The 20,708-nt window shown below is 38.7% G+C and overlaps 1 protein-coding gene across 1 annotated transcript in view; it reads right to left on the reverse strand.

Annotated features, from left to right (window-relative positions):
- Positions 1-5,143: 5,143 nt before the first annotated feature.
- Positions 5,144-20,708, reverse strand: part of FBN2 (fibrillin 2) — a 280,535-nt gene continuing 264,970 nt past the window's right edge. Inside the window, exons 62-65 of the mRNA XM_003826666.7 lie at positions 19,229-19,348; positions 10,670-10,901; positions 8,981-9,152; positions 5,144-7,069 (exon numbers count right to left, since the gene is read on the reverse strand). Coding sequence (XP_003826714.3) covers positions 6,695-7,069; positions 8,981-9,152; positions 10,670-10,901; positions 19,229-19,348 — 899 coding nt within the window. The 3' untranslated portion in view covers positions 5,144-6,694. The remainder of the gene's footprint in view (positions 7,070-8,980; positions 9,153-10,669; positions 10,902-19,228; positions 19,349-20,708) is intronic.

Raw genomic sequence — 20,708 nt, forward strand, 5'->3', positions numbered from 1 at the left:
TTTGGCACATTTTTAGGAACTGGCCATTCACAGCTTCTACTGTTATTTCATCAATGGAACTCACACATGTAGCAGTAGTTGTCTGGCAAAGGCTACTAATGTTAACTTTCCCTATAGCTTGCTCTAAAAATCATGTAAAGCATTTTCCTGTTTTCTTTTGGAAAATGTCTATACTACATCCTGACATTTAAGCTGCAGCCCTAATGGGAGTGACTAATGGGAGCTGTTGGTTCTTGGCTATTTCGAAAGTAAGCCAACTTAATCTAGTAATATCTTTTTTAGGCTCTCAGGAAAAGGAAAAAAAAAATGACAATTAAGCAACACAAGCAACTAGTGTACTTTCCTTAAGCATTCTTAGTAAAACAAATGTGTAAGTGTTTTTAAAGTTTTGAAGGTCTGGTTTAAATAAAACATTTAACCCTTTGAGAGCCAGGGCTCTAATATGTATTTACAGAAGTACAGGATTGGGGTGGGGCCTACTATGTAGCCGCCAATATTTTGGCATTTCAGTGCATACACAAATCTCTGGTTTATAAGAGATTGGGAGCAGTTACACAGACAGTGGGAGAGACAAAACAAAAAGCAGTGCTTGGATCGTGCTTGGAAAATATTTTTGGATTCAAGATGAGCCAAAACCATGGGAACTGGCCTATATCTTAGGGTTTAGAAGAGATCCAAATAGGCCTACCATGTAGTAGAAATACGAATAGAACCAGACTGCAACTAGGCAACCAGGGTTCTCGCCTCACCTCGATAGAAACTAGCTTTGCAATGAACTATGTTACAACTCTGGGCCTTACTTTCCCCACTTGTAAACTTATAAACAGGATTGGATTTCTAAAGGCCTTTCTTTTTTGCTTGTGAGATGGAGTCTTACTCTGTTGCCCAGGCTGGAGTGTAGTGGTGTGATCTCAGCTCACTGCAACCTCCGCTTCCCAGGTTGAAGCGATTCTCTTGCCTTAGCCTCCTGAGTAGCTGGGATTACAGGCACCTGCCATCATTCCTGGCTAATTTTTTGTATTTTTAGTAAAGATGAGGTTTCACCATGTTGACCAGGCTGGTCTTGAATGCCTGGCCTCAAGTGATCCACCTGCGTTGGCCTCCCAAAGTGCTGGGATTACAGGCATGAGCCACTGTGCCGGCTCTCTAAAGGCCTTTCTAGCGCTGATATTCAACAGCACTAAATCACCTCAAAGGGATGATCAGATGCCCATATTCTCCTTACTGGTTGGTTTCCTGGAGGTCTAGAGACGGGAGGGCTCCCGCTGCATTTGTAGCTTGACCTTTCAGGGCTGTCGCCCACAATTCTGTTAAGGGGAGAGTGATGTGGAGACGATAAACGCTCATGACCACACCAGGACTACTAAAGGTTCAGAGCACTTAGAAAATTTTCCTGGTTGCCATTTATCTGGATTTGTTCCTACAATTCCATGAGAAAGCAGTAGTTCCAGGCCGTGCTTAGAAAGGAGCTTTGTGTGGATTGTGAGCTCATTCTTCTAATAGTGATGATAGTAAGAGGAGTAGAAGGAGGAAGAAGAGCAGCTGACAGTTACTGAATGTGTGCTATCTGCTTGGGCCCTATGCTAATGGCGTTGCCTGTACTATCTCATTCAATCCTCTCAGCCACAGTGTAAGGAAAGATCATCCTAGGAAAGAAACCAGGTCTCAGAAAAGTTACGTAACTTGTCCAAGGAGATGGAATTGAAATTCAGGTCTGACTGATTTGAAAGTTTTTTCTTTTAACTACAAGATAATACTGCCTGAGTGGGTGAATTGAATGATTGAATTGAATGATGTGAATAAAAATTCTCTGAAAAGGAATTTGGAGGAGATACTTTATTCCAGTAACCATTTGCAAACTGGGAAGATGCAGCTTTTGGTGTAACATGAAGGTGGTTCCAGAGCACAAAGAGAAGCTTCAGATTTGATATAGCAAAAGGTCCTACTCAGGTTCCCAATGAGGACCATTTTTGCAAATGAAGTATTCAAACTTGTTCTGACTGGTCAACACAATTGAGTCCTGATTGGTCAATACAGCTGAGCCCTGATTGGCCAGGGTAGATGAGCTCTGATTGGATGGTTTCCAAGCTCAAAACCAGAAGTCTCTGTCAGATGCTTTTGTCAAAGGGCCAGGAGGGACCAGGTGTCTGGCCACAGTTTATCTTGGCACCTACAACGGAAACTGGTTTGGCTTGATTGTAGACAGGGAGGTCTGATACATTTACATCTTTCTAAGAACACAAAGTACATGACCAGTCCTTCACCCAGCCACAGCTGCCTGGTTCTGTTTTAACTCACTTCAGTTAGTCATGGGGAATCCATGGGTAATCCATGCTTTCTGCCGGCCAGGGCATACAGGGAATTACATCTTGCCTGGAAATGATCTAGACATTTAATGAACACCCATCATTTAATTTAGCTTAGCAAAACATCTGACACAGACAGGATACCTTGTAGGTGCCAAAATAACCTGTGGCCAGAAACCCTGCCCCCATCAACCCTTTGAAAGAAGCATCTGACAGAGACTTCTGGTTTGGGGGTTGGAAACCAACCATTCAGAGCTCACCTGTCCCCCCCGCCAATCAGGGCTCAGCTATATTGACAAATCAGGACTCAACTGTGTCAACCAGTCAGAACTAAGCAATTTTGAATACTTCATTTGCATAAATGAACCTGATTGGGAACCTGGGCATGACCTTTTGCTCTAAAATCTGAATCTTCTCTTTGTTTTCTGGAACACACCTTTGTTTCACACTGAAACTGTATTTTCTCAGTTTGCAAACTGTTCACTGGAATAAAGTCTCTTTTCTTCAAATTCCTTTTCAGAGAACTTTCGTCACATTGTATTTTAGGACTCCACTGCTCTGTACACTGAAATAATTTTAAAGGAGGTGAGATCAGAAACATGTACTCCTTATTGATCAAGAAAACCATGGCTTTGTATCTATTTGAGAAAGCAAACGTGTTTTTAAAAAAATGGAGGCTGGGATGAGATTGCAGACATGGTTGACACCCTTACTTCCTGTTGGGTAGCAATGAATCTCCATCTTTTCTTCTCTCTCAAGAAGTAAAAGTTCCTCAAGTTTTTCCTTTAGTTTTTAAAAGGAAAAACAAAAACAAAAAAATACAAAACATTGTGCTGTATTCCAACCTTTCCCAATGGACTTGTCTTTGTCTTTGAACAGCTTCCATAATACCATTGAGGTCCCAAAGGTGTGTGATTTAGACTCTTTCCAGTGTTTTGGAGCTTGAAAGAAAGTGGTTGTCTGAATAAATTATGTTCTTGTGGACTATTGTAAACTAGGAGTACAAATGAGCCAACAATGGCATAGCAAGGAGTGAATGGGTTACTGTCTTTTGAAGAGAAACGATATATTCAGATTTCCAGTCAATTCTTGAGGAATGTATTTCTGAACTATTAAATTGAACCACATACAATTGCCATTTTGTAGGTTAAACATGGCCAAATAACAGCAAATTCATATGCTTTAATTAATATATGAATTACCTTGTTTCCCTAAAGGTTTGTAGGACTCTAGTAGACTGATGCTCTATAATTTTCAGTTGTATTTCCCATCCTCAACCCCACATGTTTATTCTCTGAACCAGGAAGGCAATTAATGCAAAATAAAACCCTAAAGTATTTAAAAGAGAAAGACTGTATGAATTATCCTGTTTAGTATTCCTAGATAATGCAAAAAGGCAGATGTTTGAATTTAGTGTAACTCTAAACGTTTTGTCCCTGAATTTCATTCAATGTTCACGTGCAAAAATATCCAACTTTTATCTACTACAAGTAGCAAAAGCAAAAGGTACTAAATAGAGCTACATTTTTTAAAGCTCCAAATTTAAATACAAGTAGAAACAGAATTCATGTCAGCTAAAGACCAAATTATTGCTTATTAACTAATACATATGCCCAGTGGATTTGGTTTATGTGTCTGGGCTTACATCACACCTTTCTCTCCTGCAAGGTTTTCTATAACTTAGCCAAGGTAGTTTCTGGAGCAAATGGGACATTCATGGGAATGACAATAGTGCAGAAAATGTCATTAGCAGTTCGTTATGAGACAGACAAATTCATTCTGATTTTGTCAGTGTTCACAGTAAAAAAAATGGCAACAAAGCTACCAAAGGTACCTGAGACATTTCCTCCTGGAAGGAGTGTCTTGCAGTGGTCATTTCCTTCTACTTCATTCTTCTCTTAAACCCCTCATAATTTTTTATCTTCTACGTAAAGCACCTAAAGATGTGGATTCTCAAACTTCTTTAAGAGCAAGTTAAAGGTAAATTAAATGTTGTTGCTCAACTTTCAAGGCTAGAGTCAAATTTGGTTCCAGGTAATTTCATATTACAATACTCATGCTGTACCAATAATAGATGCCAGATGAAACTGAATATGCATGTTGAGTTTTAAAGGATGCCTTGAGGCAAATACTTTTCTTACTCCATGCAGCTAATTTCTGATTGGCAAAGAACAGCATTAAGATCAGTCACAATATTTCCTTGTTTACTTATTCCTTGGATAAAAAATTTAAGCGCATAAATTCTTAAACCATGTATTAAATTAATCTCTAAGAGTCTTGGAAACATTTCTGTGCCTGTTTTAGCAGTGTATCAAAAGGGAGTTCATGCTAAATACTTTGTTAAATCTATCCACTTCTCCAGTGAATAAACTGTATACCATTTTAAGAGATAAGGTTTAGATTATTTTTGAAGATGCCTTTTGGCCTGGGGTATGCCCGCTATTACCTTTGCTTAAAAACTTGGGTTCAGGAAATTTCTACCTTAGAGAAGTAAGATTCTCTAAAAGAATGTTTCACTTCCTCATGGATACTTTATGGGGGCATTAGCATGAAGTGAAGAAATTCTTTGAAGTTTCCAGAAAGATGGGTCCCAGGAAGCTTAGAATTTATGCATAAGTAAATGACTTTATGTCCTTCTATTTGAATGTAACTTCAAATCATAATCATCAGTTGAATACATGTTGACTTTGCTTCACAGATTTGCCAGCATTCCTTTATTTTCCTGTGTGTCTGGCTCTCTATTATTACTTCAATACAGGTTCCCATAGACAAAGCCCCCAGCCCCTCCCACAAATACAACAGGCGTTGTGGTCTCATAAAATTTTCAGTCAGAAAAATACCCCAAAATAAGCTTTATTGCAAGAAAAGTGTCATATTTGATACACAGACCTATAAAAACAAACAAAACCAAAAACCATAAGTTTTTCCTCACAAACTCTTGATTACAAATTTACACTGTTCCTTTTTTTTTTTTTAGTTATTAAAAAAACAATAAAACCTCAAAATACTGGGTATAACTGGTTACCAATCTTTGGTCAGCACAGGTTTGAGAGGAACAACCAGGAGCCTGCATGTGCTTTGGCCATTTCACATATGAGGTTTGGTCACTGGTCCAGGGAACAGGTTCTTGGGTTGAGAAGAATAATGGATACGTACTCTTAACAGCACATCCTGGTACAATATCTTTTTAAATGACTAAAGCAAACTAAACATCAATTCATTGTACAAACATCTTTCATACACAATAGGCTATGATAAAACGAGGCATATGGTGTATAACTACAGTATTAATGAAAATTCTAAAAAAAAAAAATGGGTTTAAAACAACAACAACAACATATATTCCTTGGCTGCATTGCATGATTTGTTTGCACATATGGCAATCCTGAAATAACTTGAACATAATAAATGCACCATTATTTAAGACAGCACGAAACACTACAGAATGCCAGGTGTTCCCTTTCAAGGGAATGGCGGTTCTTCAGCTGCCTACAGTACCATGAGTACGCAGCGCACCCTGGGTAAGAATGAGGTGTTGTGGGTAGCACATATGGTTCCTTGAGGTTATGAGAAGGAAATACAGTACGGTTTGGCCTGCAATGCTAATGGTCTCACAAGCAGTCAAGGTATTTTGCTACAGTGGTTGTGCTTCATCTTCTGTTGCCTGGTGTGTCTGGTGATATGAAATGTTGTCACAAATGAGCTGCTTTGGCTTCGATCTACGTTATAAAGGATCTAATGACATTCATGTCTTTTAAATTATTGATTACACTGCCCATTCAGCTCTGTGTGGCTTTCTTTAAAATCATCGGGTGTGTATCAGCTGGATGACTGGCAGAAAACCAAAGGAAACATCTCTTGTATCTATTGGATTTTTAAAAAGCACCTCTAAAAAAAATAGCTCAAATTTATAAATCTAAAGAAAAACAAGTGAGTTTCCCTTTTTGTTTACATAGTTTGTTCATTTCTCCATATATTACTGCATTAAAAATAAATAAACATCTATATTTTTTTAATTAGCAACTATAGCAAAATACCCAAAGTGTTACAGACTGCTAACAGGAAAAAAAAAAAAAAAGCTCACATTATTTTTGTGCATTTAGTGCCATATGCTGATATCTTGAACATTTAGGTTTCTTTTAATATATTTTTAAATGAAGTTATATAAAAAATACAGTAACCACGGTTGCCTTTGTGCTCAAATCTTTGGCCATACCAGAGTCTAAATTATCCCTCCCTGTGAGGGTCAACATTCAAAGTCTAAGACAGGGAGGAAAGAAACAAGAGTTATTATTATTTTTCCTCTTTAAAATTAGTCCTTGACTTTTCAAATGCTTCTGCAGACTGGCTGTGCTAGGATTTGAGCCTGGGCCCAAGTCTGTGAAGGGTTAATAGAGCTGAATCTGCAGCCTCATTCTGAGAGCCTCCCCAAGCTCTCCTAGGAGGTAGTCATCCTCATTGCTCTCTTCCAGTTTCTTAAGCTCCTTCTTCTTGTAGAGAGGGACGCTAGTGATTTCCAGTGTGTATGTGCCGGGCATGAGCTTCTTCTTGGCCGTGTGCAAGTAGCTGAGCCCATTCCTTTGGTGGATGCGGAAGACGCTGTCATCATTCCCTTGAGAGATGACATAACGGATGTGGTTGTTGAGGGGCTGGATGGCGGGCCTTAGTTCTAGGATGTGCTCCTTAGAGCCGAGGTGGGAGAGGTTGAACTTCATGTTGACGGGGCTGTCCATGTCGACACTCTCTAGGCTGATCTGTTCAACCTGGAGGAAGAACAGGAAATGATTTGGGACAAGCTTCTACAGCACAAGCAGAGGACTAGAAAGAGATCAGCTGCAGGGGCTCTGGTCACAAGGACAGGCTGTGGCTTCCCACTCCCGCTTTCTGCACTCTCCTTACCAGCAGTGGCTGTGAAAGAGGCTATTGTACATTTTTGTCAGTTGGAAGAAAAGGCCAATTCCATCGAGAATACCCTGTAAATCTTTATGACTTCTCACTCAACCTTAACGAGGTAATTAAAGGTACAGGACTGGGCCTACAGAGTGTTCCCATTTCAAGTTTTTTTTTGATGAGTTTATGAAATACTGTGCTAATTAGTAATTTTTAAAAACTAAAATTTAGGTAATGATTTTTTTTTTTTTTTCTGGAGTCAAAATAAGAAGTACTGCTGCTGGGCATCAGCAGGGAATGCACCCAGGGGAATCTTCTGTCTGAAGGCTGGGCTTTGATTTGTAAGGTAAGTGAATGATGAGTGAGTTTACTGGGAGCTATCAGAGGTACACAGAGTGAGTGATTTGCAGAGTTCTCAGGGCTCCAGTTCAAACCAGCATCTTTGGTAAAAGCCAGTGGGGCAGGGCCCAGATAAACCAAGTCTGACTTTTGCTCAGAGGGTTGGGAGGAGCACAAATGATATAAGTAAGATAGGATAAAAACCACAATGCTTTGATTGGGCATCTGTTAAGTGAGGAATTGGCAGTGGTGACCCAGAAGTGCCCATCAGTGTTCAGGCAGAATTATGTCCTAGTACCCCAATGGGAAAGTTTATAAGCAGAACTTCTGGATTTGTAGTTTGGGAACTTGATGAATATCTCAACTGTCAAACATCAGTTGGGTATCTTAGTCTACTTAAGGTAAATGTAACACTGGCTTATTTATTATTATAAAATAGCATCATGAACTTTTTGGCTAGACAAGTCAGGTCATATAGACAAAGTTTCTGAGGCCCATAAAACTGAAGCAAGTCGTCCAATTCACACAGCCAGCCAGTTGTTGATTAGGTTTTTTGGTGGGGTAATTTCTCAGTCATATTAACTGCAGAGAGTGGTGAGTGACGACCTCATGCTGTCTCAGATCTTTGGGAAAATCATCAAGATCTCTAGATATGAGATATTAATCATTCACAGGAACTGAACACATGTGATATATATGTCAGGCATTGTTCCAGGCAGTTCACATGTTTCAATTCAATTAACCCTTCCATCAGCCTTCAGAGGTATTACTATTCCCATTTTACAGGTGAAAAAACCTGAGGTTGAGAGAAGTTAAATAAACACAACCTATGTAACAGAGGTAACAGATAGGGAGGGCCAGGGAGTTATGTTCAAAACCAGGTAGTCTGCAGCCCACCCCTTTAAACACTGCCAAAATGCAGTTAGGGAAAGGAAATATCAGTGGCTCGCAATTTCCAACTTCAGTTCCTTAAAGAATACAAGTGATTTGGAAGACAAAACTTCTTAATGAAGGAACAACTGTCTTAAAAATAAATCAAAGAATATGAGACCTACTTGGTTTCCCTAGTGAAAATTAAAATCAGCCTTGTATGCTATACATTTATAAAACAGAACTGAACAAAGTAAAAATAATTTCATTTTTTGAATCATGTAAAAATAGCTCTTTCCTAGATGGACATACCCTCCCACATAAATCAAAAACTACAACAAGAGAAAATGCTCTGAAACTGCGAATCTTAAAGTCTTTTCTCCCAAGCTTTGTGTTTTGACCTAATAATTCAATCACTTTAATTTACTTGTCTTTTCCATACTGGGTCCATTAATTTATCCATTAAATTCAAGGTATGATTAACTTCAATGAGGCTGAAAACGACGTGAACTGCACTGTATACATGACTCCATAGGGATAAAATTTTGTGGCAACACAAAGTGGGATTTACTCACAGCAGTGGGATCAGGTTCATGAATACTTCTCTTCTGCCTGCTGTCTTTCTTAGAATAGCCATTGATTTTGCACTCGTAGCATGCTTCTGGGGACAGAGCATTTTCCTCATCGACCTCTGTATCCAGTGACAGGTACTGCCCCTTGTTAAATCCCATTCCTGAGACACAGTGGCTATTTGCAAAAAGCAAAGTATTGTTAGACTTTATCACTGACTTGACCATAGTTTTCCAGTGGTAGAGCAGACTCTTCAGAAACACGAAACCAACAGAGCAAACACTAAACTCATAAACAAAAAACCCTAATATTCTTTGCAACTCTTTTATTTTTCTTTTAGAGACAAGGTCTTGCTCTGTTTCCCAAGCTGGAGTACAGTGGCACGATCTTGCTCACTGCAGCCTCGAACTTCTGGGCTCAAGAGCTCCTCATGCCTCAGCCTCCAAATTAGCAGGGACAATAGGCACACACCACCATATCCAATTAATTTTTTTTAATTTTAATGTTTTGTAGAGATAGGGTCTTGCTATGTTGCCCTGGCTGGTCTCCAACTTCTGCCTTCAAGCGATTCTCCTACCTCGGACTCCCAAAGTACTGGGATTGCAGGGATGAGCCACAATCCCCTACAATTCTTTAACACACAATAGATAAACTTTTCCCTTATTGTGAAACAGCAAAATTCTTCTGAGGGTGAGCCCCATGCTTTCCCAATTTTCAATCTTAATTAGACTGAAGTACTGAGCATAATTAACTGCAGAAAGTAAAAGTAAGGTATGAATTTCCAAAGAGAATGCTAAGACAGGTTCCATTGTTTCAGGGGCCTAAAGCCTGTATTTGCTGCTTGCAACAAAGCTCCCTGCTTTAAAAACTGAGATTTCTGAACTTATATTTTGGTTAGTGAGTCAATGAATAGGCTCTAAATGACCTTTGTCTAGAGCAAGCCTTTTGTTTTAGCTATTATCATACACCATTGTTGGACAGACTTGGTCCATGCCTTTTAGTCCCTGCCTTGCACACTGCTCCTTTCAAAGAAGGCAACCTGGACTGATCTCTAAATGACCATCTTCTGTGTTACTGAGCACCATGGCCTTCCTGGAAGGATGCAAATGGCCAGCACCTCTGCCACAGCCCATGGAACTTGAGACAGTGCGCCTAGTTGGAGGGAAGCCTGTCTTGTGGGTCAGGCCCGTGCTGAATGACACCACACCAACTAGGCACCATCCTCTCTCTGTGCAATAGAAAAGCCACATGAGCAAAGAAAGGGACAAACTCCTTCCTCAGTGATCACTGTGCTAGCACCTTCCAGAATTTGTAGAAGAACCTGAGGCAAGGCCATTTCCACTTCTACCTCACAGCCCAGGTATCCATGGCAACATGTGAGCCGCATTTTTAAGCATCTGTTAGTCTCTGGCCTTGGGTCAAATTGAATCAATTCAGGCCCTTAATAAGAGGAACAAAGAGTGATATTTATATACAAGTTCAGGTTTTATGCTCATCACAAAGGAAGTAATCCTATACCCTGAGCACAGTCTGTGTGTGCTTTCTTGGTATTTATCTGTATACCCTAAGAGCTCTAATCAATGCTTTTGCGGCTTGGCTTTTAGACACTGTACTCTTCCCTGCAGTGGTGGGTGGACTGAACTCACTCAGGAACCATGTATTCCTCTATGTGCTGAGGCTGAAGGCCGCCTTACCCTTGTCCCACTCTGTAATACCCAGGGGGGCAGCCACAGAGGTAGCCCCCCTCCGTGTTAGAGCAGCCGTAATTGCAGGGGTTCTTGGAGGACGAGCACTCATTCACGTCGTGACAGGCACTGGAGAACTGGTCGAAGGAGAACCCCGAGGGGCAGGCGCACTTGTAACTCCCCAGGGTGTTGTAGCAGGAAGCAGAGCCACAGGCATTGGGATTGGAGCATTCATTCTCATCTAGTGAAACGAAGAAAGAAACTCTTACACGGGGAAGCGGGCAAGAGCAAAAACGTGAACAAGTCTGGAGTCTCAAGTGCCTGTGATTTTATGGCAGAAATAACTCTAACACAGTATTTTATTTTATTCTGACGATTGATTTGCAAAGCACGTGAATGAAAAAAATTCCCCTAAATTGTGGCTTTAAAAAACCCTTGCTTTGCTCTTTTCTGTTTGTACTGTTTCTAAATATGTCTGCAGCCCTTGGGAACAGATATTTGCAGTTTGCCTAGTGAATAACTCTTCTATTCTCTTAACAGAAGGTTACTTCAAACGCTTATATCTCGGGCAAATCCTTAGAGATAGAGAGAAAATTAGTTGCCAGGGCCTGTCGGGAGGAAGAAATGGGAAATGACCGCTCTTGGGTATGGTGTTTCTTTTGGAGGTGATGAGAATGTTCGGAAACTGGTAGTATTGATGACTGCATACCTTTGTGAGAATCTACAAAACCCATTTACATGTACACTTTAAAAGAGAGAAGTGTATGATATATCAATTAAAAAAATCCCTGTAAGTATTTGTATCCATTTCCCCAGCAATTCCCCAAACCTTCATTATACAGGAGGAGAAAGCATAAAAAAATTTATAAACCCTAAATGAAAACGATGGAAAACAACACTATTTAGTTAAATCAGTTGAATGAACAACCTAGTTCAGTTTAAAATGCTTGAGAACCCATTGGGTGCAGGCTGTGCTTTCTGAGGCAGGTTTGCATCCAGCCATCAGCCAGCTATATAGCTTTTACTTGCTTAATGACTAACATTATACTATAAATACCTGGTAGCAGGATAATTATAGGTTATACTTTCAGTTGCTATTATCATTTTTACAAAATCAAAGTCTGATTATGCTTTCAACTTTGGAGATTATAATTTTGCCTTAACTGTCTGGTTGATATACGGCATGTGGCTTGACTTCTTTGGGCTTTTTTTATAATCCAAATTTCACCCTGGGAACAAATCACATCTGTTCCATGGAATTCTTTCAATTCTTGTGACTCCATGTGGAGCAAAGAGTGTCTGTTTACCTAATATGTGACAAGTATATATTTCAGCCCATGTGGGGAAACAGGCCCATGTGCAAGTGGGTGTGCACAGAGGACACAGTACCTAGTGGGGAAGCGAGGGATCTGCAGCAGCTCAGTGAGATTTGGAAGATGCACGTGGGCTCTCAGTGAAGGGGCCTCCCAGACAGGAATTAAACTTCATTAAGTACAGGACAGAAGTTACTGAAAGGGTAGATATTATTAGGAACATTTTTGTATCATGATTCTGATAGTCTCAGAATTAAAGGAGACCACTAAATGTAGGTGTCTTAATCACTGAATATAAAAGATGCTGATTATCTAATATGTGAAAATTCTTAGCCTTTATGGCAGGGGAAGAACGTAGATACGATAAATAAATTCTCAGTAACTTGGCTACATATGATGTAACTATAACTGCTATTTTATTTCTATATACAAGAGACTTGAAATTCTGCCATAAAGCCTCATCTGCTTTTATAATTAGATCTGACATTCCTATGCAGTGTTTCTCTCCTAACAGGGAATCTAAATTAGATTACAATTTAATAAAATGATCCTGCCATGAATATACCATTAGACATTGTGTTAGGAAGAAAAATTACCAGGCAAAAATAATTAACTGAATAAATTATATTTAAACATATCACTTACAAGAATATTTAAAAATATGTAACATTTTTGCAAGCACCATGATATACCTCATATTTATATTCTATAAATGTATATCATGATTAAAATTTATAGACTTAATATGTTCCTGTCTGACACATACTTTGAACTGATTCAAGCCTCACTCAACTATGTGTGAATTATTGTGAACAGGCTACAGAAGCAACTGGAAGTTACTAAAACACAAAGTCTTCATATATGAAGACATAATTTTTCTTCATATGCAAATGTTAGTATTTACATATTTCCAATTTTGAATAATTGTATTTGAATAATTCTAATGCTTACAAATAGTTGAGAATGTTCCCTACATCTGTACACTCTATCTACCAGAACGTTGTAAATTCTTTGTGACAACTGGCAGAAAACTTCCTAAAGTGTTAGTTTGAACTGAAAGCTTTTTTCAATATTAACACTTTCAAAGAACTTTCATTCTTCTTCAATTGGTAGCAGGTTTAGTAACATCGTAGGTTTACAGTTTTGCCTGTTTAAACTGTCTGATGCATTGACTAACAGTGTTGACCACTGACGAGGATTCCGGGGGAAATCTGTCTGAAATGCTTCCTTCTGTATTCCCCCATCAATCATATGAATGGCTGAAGATATTCACACAAGTAGTGACAGATAAAAAATGTTGGTGGCTTTTCAATTTGCGTTTTGTCCTAATTCTTTTTCTTTTGCTAACTTGTTGCTTTTATTAGTTTCCTGAAGGGGTATTTCACCCAATTTCTGCCATATGTTTGAGTTAAAAATCTAATGGCGTTACATGAATTCAAGGGAAGAAAGTCAGCAATTTTATTAGAGACAAGCTGTATTCCTCAACCCTGCCCAGAAGAATCTAGAATCTTTTGAAATAAATCCCTGATGTGTCGTACCCAGGCACCTGCTGCTTAGAGGTACTCATTTTAGTAGAATAAGCTTACAAATTAATACCTGCAATTAGGGATATCTGCTCATGTATTTTTAGTTTTGGACTCATCTTAAACCATTTATTCCTCTGCTCATGGAGTTTCTCCTGATTAGAAGGCAAACCGGCTTCTGGCTGGACTCCAGTGCGAGCTCCTCTGGGGGTGACTGCCTTGTCAAAGTGCCCACCCCAGGATCTCATAAAGGGGAACTGGGATACACCACACCATCTTGATTTTAAGTCAGACTATTTTAAATAGAGCTTCCACATTTAGTAAAAACCTGTGCAGCTCGTTTTGTGCTAGGTGTTCAGAAACAAAAACTTCAGGAAACTGAAACACTTTGAAATTAAATTGGCACTCCATGCATTTTCCTATTTCTACTTTTGTTCTCCTTAAAAAAAATTCTGTTTGATAGAGAATCATTCTTTTGGATTAAGGTCTATGGAATTAACCAACAAGTCCATGGTATTTACTAAATAAAGTGGTGGGCTTCATATTTTATAAATATTGCAATATAATAAAATTGTTTTATATTATTATTATATTTATTTATTTATTTAAATTTTACTTTAAGTTCTGGGATACATGTGCAGAATGTGCAGGTTTGTTACGTAGCTAAGTGTGCCATGGTGCTGTGCTGCACCTACTGACTCATCCTCTAGGTTACCTCCCCTCGCCCCCCACCCCCCAACAGGCCCCAGCATGTGCTTATTCCCTTCCTTTCCCTGCGTCTATGTGTTCTCATTGTTCAGCTCCCACTTATGATGAGAACATGTGGTGTTTGGTTTTCTGTTCCTGTGTTAGTTTGCTGCGGATGATGATTTCCAGCTTCATCCATGTCCCTGCAAAGGACATGCTCTCATTCCTTTTTATGGCTGCATAGTATTCCATGGTGTATATGTACCACATTTTCTTTATCCAGTCTATCATGGGCATTTGGGTTGGTTCCAAGACTTTGCTATTGTAAATAGTGCTGCAATAAACATATGTGTGCATGTGTCTTTATAGTAGAATGATCTATATTCCTGTGGGTATATATCCAGTAATGAGACTGCTGGGTCAAATGGTATTTCTGGTTCTAGATCCCTGTGGAATCACCACACTGTCTTCAACAATGGTTGAACTAATTTCCATTCCCACCAACAGTGTAAAAGTTTTCCTATTTCTCCACAGTCTCACCAGCATCTATTGTTTCTTGACTTTTTAATAATAGCCATTCTAACTGGCATGAGATGGTATCTCATGGTGGTTTTGATTTGCATTTCTCTAATAATCAGTGATGTGAGCTTTTTTTCGTATGTTTGTTGGCCACATAAATGTCTTTTTTTGAGAAGTGTCTGTTCACATCCTTTTCCCACTTTTTGATAGGGTTGTTTGTATTTTTCCCACAAACTTGTTTAAGTTCCTTGCAGATTCTGGATATTAGACCTGTGTCAGATGGGTAGATTGCAAACATTTTCTTCCATTCTGTAGGTTGCTTGTTCACTCTGATGATAGTTTCTTTTGCTGTGCAGAAGCTCTTTAGTTCTTTGAAACCAATGAGAACAAACAGACAACGTACCAGAATCTCTGAGACACAGCTAAAGCACTGTTTAGGGGAAATTTATAGCGCTAAATGCCCACGTCAGAAAGCTAGAAAGATCTCAAGTCAACACTCTAACATCACAATTAAAAGAGCTAGAGAAGCAAGAGCAAGCTAATTCAAAAGCTAACAGACGACAAGAAATAACTAAGATCAGAGCAGAATTGAAAGAGATAGAGACATGAAAAACCCTCCAAAAAATCAATGAATCCAGGAGCTGGCTTTTTGAAAAAATTAACAAAATACACCACTAGCTAGACTAATAAAGAACAGAGAAGAATCAAATAGACACAATAAAAAAATGATAAAGGTGATATCACCACTGATCACACAGAAATACAAACTACCATCAGAGAATACTATAAACATCTCTATGCAAATAAACTAAGAAATCTAGAAGAAATGGATAAATTCCTGGACACATACACCCTACCAAGACTAAACCAGGAAGAAGTCGAATCCCTGAATAGACCAATAACAAGTTCTAAATTTGAGGCAGTAATTAATAGCCTACCAACCAAAAAAAAGCCCAGGACCAGATGGATTCTCAGCAGAATTCTACCAGAGGTACCAAGAGGAGCTGGTACCATTCCTTCTGAAACTATTCCAAACAATGGAAAAGTAGGGACTACTCCCTGACTCATTTTATGAAGGTAGCATCATCCTGATACCAAAACCTGGCAGAAACACAACAAAAAAAGGAAATTTCAGGCCAATATCCCTGACGAACATCAATGCGAAAATCCTCAATAAAATAGTGGCAAACTGAATCCAGCAGCACATCAAAAAACTTATCCACCATGATAAAGTCGGCTTCATCCCTTTGATGCAAGGCTGGTTCAACATATGCAAATCAATAAACACAATCCATCCAATAAGCAGAACCAAAGACAAAAACCACATGATTATCTCAATAGATGCAGAAAAAGCCTTTGATAAAACTCAACATCTCTTCATGTTAAAAACTTAATAAACTAGATATTGATGGAATGTATCTCAAAATAATAAGAGCTATTTATGACAAACCCACAGTCAATATCATATTGAATGGGCAGAAGCTGGAAGCATTCCCTTTGAAAACTGGTATAAGATAAGAATGCCTTCTCTTATCACTCCTATTCAACATAGTATTGGAAATTCTGGCCAGGGCAATCAGGCAAGAGAAAGAAATAAAGGGTATTCAAATAGGAAGAGAGGATGTCAAATTTTATCTGTTTGCAGATATCATGATTCTCTACTTAGAAAACCCCATCATCTGACCAGGCGCAGTGGCTCATGCCTGTAATCCTAGCACTTTGGGAGGCCAAGGCGGGTGGATCACTTGAGGCCAGGAGTTCGAAACCAGCCTGGCCAACATGGTGAAACCCCGTCTCTACTAAAAATACAATAATAATAATAATAATAATAAACTAATAATAATTAACCAGGCATGGTGGCAGGCGCCTGTAATCCTAGCTACTAGGGAGGAGGTGGAAGTTGCAGGGAGGAGGTGGAAGTTGCAGTGAGCTGAGATCGTGCCACTGCACTCCGGCCTGGGCGACAGAGTGAGACTCCACCACAAAAAAAAAAAACAAAAACCCAACAACCCATTGTCTTAGCCCCAAAACTCAAGCCGATAAGCAACTTCAGCGAAGCCTCAGGATACAAAATCAATGTGCAAGAATCACAAGCATTCCTATACACCAACAATAGACAAGCAGAGAGTCAAATAATGAATGAACTCTCATTCCCAATTGCCACAAAGAGAATAAAATACGTAAGAATACAGCAAACGAGATATGAAGAATCTTTTCAAGGAGAACTACAAACCACTGCCCAAGGAAATAAGAGAGGACACAAATGAATGGAAAAACATTCCATCCTCATGGATAGAAAGAATCAATATTGTGAAAATGGCCATACTGCCCAAAGTAATTTATAGATTCAATGCTATTCCCATCAAACTACCATAAATTTCATATGGAACCAAAGAAGAGCGTGTATAGCCAAGATAATCCTAAGCAAAAGGAACAAAGCTGGAGGCCTCATGCTACCTGTCTTCAAAGTATACAACAAGGCTACAGTAACCAAAACAGCATGGTGCTGTTACCAGAGCAGACATATAGACCAATGGCACAGAACAGAGACCTCAGAAATAAAACCACACATCTACAACCATCTGATCTTTGACAAAAGGCTGACAAAAACAAGCAATGGGGAAAGGATCTCCTATTCAGTAAATGGTGCTGGGAAAGCTGGCTAGCCATGTGCAGAAAACTAAAACTGGACCCCTTCCTTACACCTTACATAAAAATTAACTCAACATGGATTAAAGACTTAAAACCCTAAACCATAAAAAACCCTAGAAGAGGCTGGGCATGGTGGCTCATGCTTGTAATCCCAGCACTTTGGGAGGCTGAGGCGGGTGGATCACCTGAGGTCAGGAGTTCAAGACCAGCCTTGGCCAACAGGGTGAAACCCCGTTTCTACTAAAAATACAAAAAATGAGCCAGGCATGGTGGCAGACTCCTGTAATCCCAGCTACTCAGGAGGCTGAGGCAGGAAAATCACTTGAACCCAGGAGGCGGAGGTTGTAGTGAGCCAAGATCATGCCACTGCACTTCAGCCTGGGCAACAGGGCGAGAGTCCGTCCTAAAAAAATAAAAAATCCCTGAAGAAAACCTCGGCAATATCATCATTCAGGACACAGGCATGGGCAAAGACTTCATGACGAAAACGTCAAAAGAAATTGCAACAAAAGCCAAAATTGACAAATGGGATCTAATTAAGCTAAAGAGCTTCTGCATAGCAAAAGAAACTATCATCAGAGTGAATAGGCAACCTACAGAATGTTTTACATTATTTTAATAGCTATGTAAAAAATACTGTTTCTGATATTCTAAAGAGTGTGCCATACACTTTGCCTTTGTTTATGAATCAATAAATCTGGGCATAAGGAGTTCTACAACAGTTTTTTTCTATGAAGAGGAAAAAAAGTGAATTAAATTTATAAAGTTATTTTGAATAACTGCCTAATTGGTAATTTAAATAATTTTTTGAAACTGTCTTGTCTTTAACTTTTGATCACTTATTGATTTCTGCATTTCTACACTCCTATGAGTGTATATTCGTGGTGTGGTAAAGCATCTGTCTTTGACCTGGCATGATTTTCCCTCCACTGAAATTTATCTTGATTTTTTATTCTTAATTCACTTAGCTGTCACTAGAAATTTCTTTTGAGAAGACCACAAAGGATAAAATCAGACTAATTTATTTAGTGGATCACAATAATTCAATATGTGAATAACCTGTGAAGTAATTTGAATTACTACACAGAAACAGGAAGCATCCTGATATTTCTCTGTAGGACCACAGTGCCCCTTTCTGCTCAGTTATGCCAGCACCTAGCGTCAAAATGTGTTGGTTGGAGTGTCTGTGAAGCGCATTCAAAAGGAGCCAAGAAATTAGGCATATGCTAAGTAAGTCACCTGGCTATCCAAGTAGAGAATAATGTTCTCTTTGATCAATCACTCCTTAAAAGGAGAATTTCAGCGACTATTATCAATGCAAGGAACAGAACTGAGAGCCACGTATTTTATTTTACAAACACTTCTGTCTAGAGTTGCCAACAGCATTTGCTGTAAGTAGGTACTTTTTCAACCTTAAAACACTTCCCATCCTTTATTAAATCTATGTGACAGGAGAGCACACATGGACTGTCCTCATTAAGTTGATGTGAATTCCTTTAGATTCGTATGAGGGGAATGGATGGGAAATCTAAATATATTAAATTACAGACAAAAAAGTGGCTGACCTTCGCAAACAAAGATGATGATTCTTGACATCATCTTCAGAAACTTAAAATTACTTAGCAGATATTTAAAATGAAGTAACCTCTAGTTAAGTTAACTTCCCGGTACTTAAAAACAAACTTTTTTTTAAATAGATATTTTCAAACATACACACTAGCAGAATGAGTCCCCATGCATCAGTCTTAAGGGCTGGGTTTAAAGTCTAAAATTCAAAGGCTATACTGAAATCTCAACCCTCACAATTTGTTCATCTTATTCAGAGACACTTTCAGGTGAGAAAAGCAAGTGCGATGGAAGAAAAGAGCACTCACCGACACACTGATTCCACTGGTAGTGCTGGATGTAGCCTTGGGGGCAGCCACATCTGTAGCCACCCAGGATGTTCTGGCAGCCGTGTTGGCACCTGTGGTTCCCATCACATTCATCAACATCTGCAAAAACAAGCCCAGCAAAACCTTTATGTCACCTTTCTTCTACTATTTTTAAATGCACTCCAAACAAAACCTGGGGTAACTGTTATCATGGGAACAAACAAACAAGACATGACACATAGAGAGGCTGTCATTTTTCCAGGTCCCATGTATTAGTCAGCGGTGGTGCAGGGAACAGTTCTGAGATAAGAGACCAGCTCATTCTTCTGCTCTCCACCAGACCACGGCATGTCAGTGCTCTAAATAACATCTCAATTTCAGCAAGTCAACCATAGCAACCACAAATGTTGTACATTTTGAACTAATTAACTGCTTATGGTATGATTTATTTGGTAAATCATATATATATATATGTAAAAAATATATATATTTGCATTGCATAGTCCAGTAAGTTTGAAAGTGACTGAGATACAATCCTCATTTTTGGGAGGATAGAAGCATTACAGAGATACCTAAAAAGTACAATTATATTGCATGTAAAAATTTTTATTACCATTCAAGATTAATTAGATGCAAATCCCTCTTAAGTATTTAAATATGTTATTTTTAGACAAGATGTGGTATTATTATACATGTGGAATAATTTCTTTATTTATGTATGCTTTTTTGGAATGACAACCGAATATTTGAAATCTATCCATAAAGAGTAAAATAAAATTGGCATGTCTGAGGGGTGTAACAAATTTACATGGATAATTAATAAATGGTATCTTATGGGGATGGTCACGAGCTGAACTCGCATGTGGCAAACAGCTGTAGGTTAAGAATACTTTCAACGTCTCAACGATTTGAAAGATAAAATATTAAAATTGACATTTTAAAAACTGAATTTTTCTTTGCTGAAAATGAGATACATATAAAAGCCCCACAAGCCTTACAGAGAGCAAATTAAATACTTAACATATATTTCTAGAAATCCAAATCATATATTTCTAAGAATAGTTAATGTTAAAAGGGTGATTAAAATCAAGAAAACTATAAATTGCAATACGATATAAGAATGTAAGGGAAATAAATATAGTCTCATAATCTCTGGCATGGGTGTTTATAAGACACTAATCCTAATACATTTTTCTTGTCATACACTGCCACTTGCAATATAAACAGTGAAGAACTAGATGAAATTTTCTTAACTGCAAGCATGTTCTTATTTTGTTCCCACTTAAATGTTCCCTTGGATTTTACAGGAAATAGTTATTGCAGAGGAGACCAAGGTCCACTGTAGGAAAGTGAAGGAGTGAAGCAGGAGCTTGACTCGTAAAAAACAGAAACAGCCATCATTTCACCTTAGCACGTTCAGTACATTTGTTCAATTCTCTCTGATGACAGATTCTTTTTATATTTAATTCTTATACATTTA

The sequence above is a fragment of the Pan paniscus genome, chromosome 4, assembly GCF_029289425.2.
Source record: "Pan paniscus chromosome 4, NHGRI_mPanPan1-v2.0_pri, whole genome shotgun sequence".
Taxonomy (NCBI): domain Eukaryota; kingdom Metazoa; phylum Chordata; class Mammalia; order Primates; family Hominidae; genus Pan; species Pan paniscus.